This window comes from Pholcus phalangioides, unplaced genomic scaffold (assembly GCF_987345545.1).
Source record: "Pholcus phalangioides strain wild (caught in Gottingen) unplaced genomic scaffold, Ppha-v1.0 ptg000020l_1, whole genome shotgun sequence".
Taxonomy (NCBI): Eukaryota; Metazoa; Arthropoda; class Arachnida; order Araneae; family Pholcidae; genus Pholcus; species Pholcus phalangioides.
In genome coordinates this window covers 6988440-6996426 of record NW_028301613.1, presented here as the reverse complement: position 1 = coordinate 6996426, position 7987 = coordinate 6988440, and the positions used below count along the sequence as shown (strand labels likewise).

Below are 7987 nucleotides of genomic sequence, written 5' to 3'. Positions count from 1 at the left end.
ATGCACATTCCAACATGTACCAATTCATTAGAAGTTAGTTCCGCTGAGGAATATGGACTAGATGCGTGTGTGGTTTAGTAGTTCTATGATTCAATGATCCAGCATCGTCATCATTTCTGGGTGTTGAGGGCCTACCAGAATGTACTTCACTCCCCATTGATGTTCAGCCATCTTTGAAGTTATTGTACCACTGGTATCAGTGTGGTTCCCATTTCTTCGTCTGTGAATGTCCGTTGAAGCTTGCGGATTGTTTCCACTCAGGAATCGCCGAACTCCATACAAAATTTAATGCAGTAATGTTGTCAAGTTTTTACCGATATTTTGTCAAAAAAAAAATTTGATGGCTCTCACTTATACTTTCTCATTCATCGATGGTCTGCCAACAACTGGCAGGAAAAAATTCAAGCATGAGCACTAGGAGTGGCCTCATTCATTCACCAAACTGTCTCCTTAGCTTCATTGGTTACGTCAAAAATTATAGTCGGATACTTTTTGAACAAACCTCGTAGATGAATTCATGTGACATTAATAGAATTTATCATTTTATCTACATTATTATCGCACTGATCAAAATTATAGATCAAAGATATTTTTTTATTTAATGGTATTTCAGCTGCAGAAAGAAAAAAACAGCAAGTTTTCGTTCAGTTAAAATGGGTAGAGACAAAAGAAAAGAAATCAGGGTTGGAAATATATGTATCTCAAAATTTATCGCAGACATGACCCCCATATCCTGGAGTGGGTGCCCATGGGCTGGGATTTTTGGCAGGCCCCCAAGCGAGACTTTTCATGGCCCTTATATATTGAATTTCTGGCATGAAAAGACAAAAATTGATGGCAATTGTCCTGGGCTATGTGAATAGTGATGCTACCACTTTACCACATCCCAACTCTGGTCATATCGTGATACGGTGGAGTTGGGGGATGGATGTGAAATGAAATTGTTATCTACTGGTGATCGCCCCAAGCTCACTAGGTAAAGAACTTGTTTTCTATGTTGTTCTCCCAGATCAAACCCATGGACCCTTATAGTAACTTTTGTGGTGGAAGACAATCATCTTACCAATGCCTCAGAGCTGGAGCCCTGCCCTGGGGACAGGGATCCCCACTAGGTCTGGAACAATTACCATCATTTTTTTTTTGTTTGGCTATAGAAAGGTCCAAAAAAGTCTGACTTTGAAGCCCATTAAAGATTCCAACCTGGGGGCCCCTGCTCCACGATTTGGGGGCCATGACCGCAGAAATGAAATGTTTTGGAGGTCTCTTTAACAGGGCCGTCTTAAGAACATCATGAGCCCCCGGCCCAAGAAATTTTTCTGGGGCTCTACCTGGAAAATTCTCAAAAAATTCAACTACTACTCGATTTTCCGAGGTCCCTCCTTGAGACCCCGGGCCGTGCTTTCAGACGGCACTGCTCCTTGAGCCGGGTTTTCCTAGGAGTAAGTTTTTGCGCTGCGTGAACCGAATTGTACCATTTCGCGTCGGCAGAAACGTGTTACATAATCACGCTTCGCGTTTGTGTTTTGCTAGCTTGGCGCATTAGCTCAGGCGGCTATATAGTATATGGCCATGGCATCAGCCACTCTGTCGTCTGCATGCTCCGGTTTGCAGGGAATGGAAAGAAACACAAAAAAAAAAACAAAAAAAAAATTGAGAATATTATGAAATATGCGCGGCGCAAGACGCATTTGACTCCTCCAGAAGCAGTCGGCCAATTACGTCCGACGTAAAGCGCTGCCGTAAGCCGTATTGCGCTCTGTAGGAAAACAGTCACACTGCTTTTCTGATTGGTGAGTGCGCGGCACAGAAAACCTGCTCCCAGGAAAATCCGGCTTTTCCTAGGAATAGGTTTTTTGCGCAGCGTGAACCGAATTACACTATTTCGCACCGACAGAAACGAATTACATAATCACGCTACGCGTTTGTGTTTTCCTAGCGTGGCGCATCAGATCAGGGCGGCTATATTATGGCCCTGGCATCAGCCACGCTGTCGTCTGCATGATCCGGTTTGAAGGGAAGGAAAAGAAAACACACAACAGTGAAGAGAATATCAGCAAAACCGCGGCGCACGACGCATTTGACTCCTCCAGAAGGAGTCTGCCAATAACGCCCAACGTAAAGCGCCGTCGTGAGCTGTATTGCGCTCTGTAGGAAAACAGTCATACTGCTTTTCTTACTGGTGAGTGGATGGCGTGTCGCGCTGGGCAAATCACGTTGCGCGCGGCACAGGAAACCTGCTCCCAGGAAATCCCGGCTTTATGTTTTGACTGGAAAAGAACTTTTCACAACCAGTTCAGTTTCTGGACTTTATGAATTCTTGTTTTGTACAGCTCCTTACACGTATTCATGATGTCGAGATAATTAAAACGAAATATGCAGTAGTCTCAAAAAATGCGGGATGTATGGTCACATTATGAATAACGGATCTAAATGACGTCATTCCGTCGAAAATTCGGATTTTCAAAAATGGCAACGGCAGTTTTTTTCTCTTCCTGAAGGAGTCCTTTTTTGTTTACGTTCGCGACAAGAGTTGGCATCAGTTGTTGTGTTTTTGTAGACGACGCTCGCTCAGCTGTTATGCGAGGAAATAACTCCTCATATTTTTTGTTATTGTTTTGTTTGTTTTTTTTCTTTTAAATATTTGTTTATTTAGTATTTTATTTAGACTCGAGTCGCGCTAAAACATGTTGGAACGGACATGTAAAAAAAACATGTTTCACATGTAAAACAACGATTTCGTATGTCCGAGATCATAATCATTTTTTTTTTAAAACTCTGAGAGCGATTTATATTTCCAAGTGCGTCTCATTTAACAATCGAAACGAAGTGGTAGTATCTCTCACGTGTCGGAGCTTATAATCATTATTATTATTACATGTGGAGGTGAGCAATCAAAAACTTAATTGAAAAAAAAAGTGGATTATATATATATATTAATTAAATGGGTTTTTATATGCATATACATTGGCGCTGAATTGGCGACAGTCTAATTCCTAATCATGTACAGTTTTTCTCGCCAGTTTATTTATGCATATAAAAAAATCATAAATACTGTTGTGTCTAGTAGATTAGGTTAAAAATGTATTTTTGGATGTATATCTTGCTTTTATATTTGTTAACTTAGCTTCCGTGTAGTCTTGATGCATGAGCCTATCCAGGCAGGGGGGAGGGGGCTCAATTTCCCCAAGGAAATGAGATATGCAAGAATAATGTCACTCCGCTATCCATACGAATGTTTTTAACTGCGGGCTGATGCAAAGAAGGAATTTAGGAAAGAAAGAAAATTCATCTTTGCTTCAGCCAGCTGTTAAGAACCTTTGTAAATGAGACATGATTGAAATATTTGAGAGTAAGCGAGTGAATTGGTGGGCATTTCTAATCAGGTAGAGGCCTGAAAGAAATGTTGCTTTAAGTACATGATACTCTTAACACGGCTGAAACATTTATACATATTTTTATTTATATACACATGAAATTTCTCTTTAACATTTATTCATTCATTCGAATGCATAATTCTGGTCTATTGCCGTAGGCAATCTGGTACGGACTGAGTTGATACGGAAGTGTGAGTATGTACCCCCCCCCCCCCAGATCTACCGAAATTTTGGGACGCAAAAACGATTGCACATGGGGCTGGACAAATCCGACATACCAGGTTGCTATGATAACTAAAAAGATTGGTAGAGATACCTATATATAAAATTTTTTTTGTGTAGTTATATACCAAATTGAGGGCTAGAGCACCACAAAAGTTTTGGAATTTATAGCAGCATATCTGCCAACATGAAAGAGGGTCACTATGCCCTTAGAAAGTCAAGATAAGCATTATTTTAGACTTTTTTTTTTTCGGATAAAAAGTTTTTGGTGCCTAGAAATTTGTCCTGGCATCTTTATTTTTTTAGATTCGTCCATCCCTGGTATACACATATGTATATGAATTGACATCATCATCATGCAACCCCCCAGATTTCAAGTTCATCTCCACTTATGCATCGGCGATTTGGTGGGCTCATTTCACTATCTGGTACATGCAGGTCAAAAAGATAAGCTCCCAGAATGTGCAGACTGTTAAGTTTGATGCTATCAAGCATCTTGCACTGTAATAGCATATGCTTTGAAAACATAGGCTTTTTTTAGTGCATTTTCTATTAACTGAATTGTTTTACATGAAATTGTTTAAATACTTTGAGAAAGTGGAGGTATATATACACATCTGGAAAAAGATTCTGAGGTGGACATGAGTTAATCAGGCTTGTCTAACTGTAGTTTTGATGATGATTGGTGTTAAAATACTACTCACGACATGGCTGTTTCATGCTAGCGCATGGATGAAACTGTTCATCAGCTGAGAATCCATATTCGTTAGCTGAGGCAGAAAAATCATGAAAAAAATGTTTATTAGCCAAAAAATTAATTAGCCGAGGTATTCCAAATATTGTACTATATATACAACTAGTAGGCTACATGATTTAGTATGTATGTATTATATACTCATATCATACTGTATACTAAATCATAGACGTCAGAAAGTGTTTTGTCTCCGGTTCCCCAAATTCGTTATGGTGGCCCTTTATATGTATCAAATGCACTGCATTACCATTGAATTTAGAAAGTATCTCACAGTTCTAAATACAGCAGTACAGAATTCAGTTGCCAGTTCTCTTTAACAACTCTCTTTTTTTTTTTTTTTTAATTTAATCATTTTCCTATGTAAAGTAGTTATTTTCTCATAATGGTCAGCAGGCCACCGCAACAAAAAAAAGCTTCAAGGGCCATGGGTTGAAGACCCCTGGTCTGGGCTGTACAGTATAAACACTCCCTTTAACAACTTCACTTTCTCCATGGAAAAGAAAGGTCTTGGAAAAGACTCTAGAAACCTTTTTTCACTAAAATGTCCTAATCTTCCGAGGAAAAACTAAATTAATTCTACCCGCCTGACCCTTCTCTCCCCACCCAAAAAAAACACTTCTATTACATTTCTTTAAATATATAAATTTACGTGTAAATAATTAAAATATGAACCTTACTATCTCCTATTTACTTGTATTACAGAGGGTGACCAAACGGGACGTGCCTGCAAAATCAGGACAAATCCCAGAAATAGTTGTTAAAACCAAGACATCCATTAATAATGCCACGAACATTTTGAAAACTCTCATTTGGTAGGCATTACAGTGTAAAATTGCGAACTAATGATGTATTACAAAAATATCTCAACACACTACTTCTACACAGAGGCGCAAAAATGATTAAAACATCAGGATATTGAGGCCATGGTTATGAAAGACATCCTGTATATACGTGATTGAAGGATATATACCATGAAGGGTGAGATGTGTTACATTACTACTCATAAATTATTGGGGGGGGGTGACTTATAAGTATGTTTAGTCTCATATTATGACATCTATGTTTCTACGAACAGTCGACCCTTGGTTTATATGAGCATACTGCATGTAATTCGTTCCAGAAGTCTGTTTGTAAACCAAATTGTCAGAAACCAAAATATATCCCCCCCAATAGGAATCAATGTAAAACTGACCAATTTGTTCCAAGGACTCCGAATATTTTTAGTGTGAACTTTCACAGCAGTGCTTTGCGCTCAAGGGCATAATGTAAAACTGATTGAAATGATTAGATTAACACTGGAAACACTTTTCCGTAGAAGAGACAATCCCAACCTTATGAGATGACAAACTTAAATCCCATATTGAAGCAAAACCAGGAGCCATATCTGGTTTCTTTGATACAGTAAAAACTCTTTTGTGGACACTGGCGAGACAAAAAATTAATTCATAAAAGAGGTGTGTCCATTGAGAAGGTTTTACTGTGTCATCTATAATCTCAGTAACAAAGCCCTCAAAATTTCTGCCTGCAAATCTGCCACAAAGCAATCTGGTCGCAATTCCTTCAAAACTGAATTCATATCTCTAAGTTATTTGCCGCCAATCAATATAATCAATAAGTATACTGCCGTATCAATAAGAGCTATCAGCAATGCAGTGCATATTAATATGGTGAAAATATGACAGTGAAATAATAAATTCCTAGCATAATACCTAATGTAGCTAAAAGTTAAATTAGAAAAATATTGAAAATAATTTGATTTCATTGCACAACAAAAATCGGGACAGAGCGAAAAACGCAGACATCTGGCTACCTTAGTATTACATTACACAAGTGAAAAAAATCACATTGTTTTAAAATAGCTCGAGATTTCGAAAGTATTTGATTCAAGTCAATCATTTTTTTATTTTAAATCCTGTGATTTGAATACACCGCATTGATCTAAATTTTTCGGGCTAACGAGCAGTGTGATTAATGCAGCGTCTATGCAAAAAAACACAAAAACAATGCCACAACAGGCAAGCCCAACGATTGATGTTTAACCGCTTGCTTAGAAATGTTTTTTAAACGAAATAATACTTTTTTGTAATGCTTAAAATGAGTTTTTAACTTGTCAGATAAAAAATAACATTCTTTACTATTGTTATTATTACAATTTTTTTTAACTGTCTGTTCTAAGTAAAGTCCGTTGTAATGAGGTTCTACTGTGACTCGTTAAGGACCCCAGGTTCTTCTGACAAACCATGTTAGACCAGTACCAATTTGTGTGTGCGGGTGCTGCAGTGGTAAGATGCTCGTCTTTCACGGTGAAGGTTAGAGTCAAGGTAACAAGCTCTTTATCTATTGAGCCTAGGGTGACCACCGGAAAATGTCATCTTCATTTCCCACTTAACTCCACCGATTGGAAATTATTGTATGGTGATATAACCAGAGTTGGTGTGCGGTAAAGCAGTAGTACCAATTTGCCACAGCAATGCCATTGTCAAAATGCTTTATTGGTTCTGATCGGTTTTTGTTAATAGTTTCTAACAATTTTTTTTTTCTTTTCTTTTAGGAGTGATCATGGATCCTATGTTTCAAGCGTTCTCAACACCTTCTGGTGTTCCTTTAGAATCCAAATTACAGACATATTTGAGACCTCAAGCTCAACAGGTCAGCCATGTATTTCTCATATTACATCAGCCTTGTCAGATATTTGTCAAAGTTGTATATTGCGAACTAGGTGAAGGTGTATGATGGTGCAGATTTCCCCCTGTTTTGCATAGAGGGGGGGGGGGACTCCCTCTCCAAGCAAAATGCGGTAATCCATGAAACTTCCTGAAAATATTACATTCAATCAATCCGTTTAAAAACTCATTGACTGTTCTATGCTGTGATAATAGGAAAAAAAATTGGGAAAGAGAATTTTTGTTCCCTAAAACAAAAAAGTCGGGATGGCCAGAAAAACAAAAAACCAGGACTGTCCCAAAAAAATATGGGTGGGACACGTGAAAATGCAGTAACTATGGTCACCCGATTCATAGAAAATAATTTTCAGCAATTTGTTAAATCCCCACCTCCAACAGCGAGCTCTAGATCCATTCATGTCATAAACCTATTTGAAATATTGTTGCAGAAAATATCAATGAAATAGCTTATGTCAGACTTACAAGTATTGTCTAGACGCTTTACCTTACCTCTGACTGTATGTGTTTGTGTCGGTAAATGTATGCCACTTGCTTCAAGCTCAATTTTACTTAGGAAGCACCTAGAGGTAATAAATTGTGTTCTCTTATTGTGTTAATGAACTGATAAAAAGCATTTACTATATCGAGTGTATCAAAGAACCATGAGTGCTGATTGGATTATCAGGGTAACCGTTGGCACGATTTAGAGCAGTGCCTCTCAACTGCCAGGCCCCAAAATCAGTGGAACTACAGATTCACAGTTTCATTTTTACCAGTTCATTTCACATTTGTCATATATATGGTTGGCACTTCTTACAAAATAGAAATCAACCAGGGCACAGGCAGTGCCGTAACTAAGCAGTTTCAGCAGGTGTACCTGCACAAGGCCCACTTGGAGGGGGGGGGGGGGACAAAAGGGGCCTAAATGCAAATTCTTGCACAGAGCACAGGTATGGCTAATTATGGCATTGGCC

At 38.5% G+C, this 7987-nt stretch overlaps 1 protein-coding gene across 2 annotated transcripts in view; it reads left to right on the top strand.

Annotated features, from left to right (window-relative positions):
- The first annotated feature begins 2500 nt into the window (after positions 1-2500).
- Positions 2501-7987, top strand: part of PAN3 (Poly(A) specific ribonuclease subunit PAN3) — a 29357-nt gene continuing 23870 nt past the window's right edge. The window contains exons 1-2 of one of the 2 annotated variants that reach the window (XM_089248331.1): positions 2501-2883; positions 6902-6999. In XM_089248331.1, coding sequence (XP_089104457.1) covers positions 6910-6999 — 90 coding nt within the window. In that variant the 5' untranslated portion in view covers positions 2501-2883; positions 6902-6909. The remainder of the gene's footprint in view (positions 2884-6901; positions 7000-7987) is intronic. The other variant, XM_089248332.1, reaches the window with a different exon arrangement.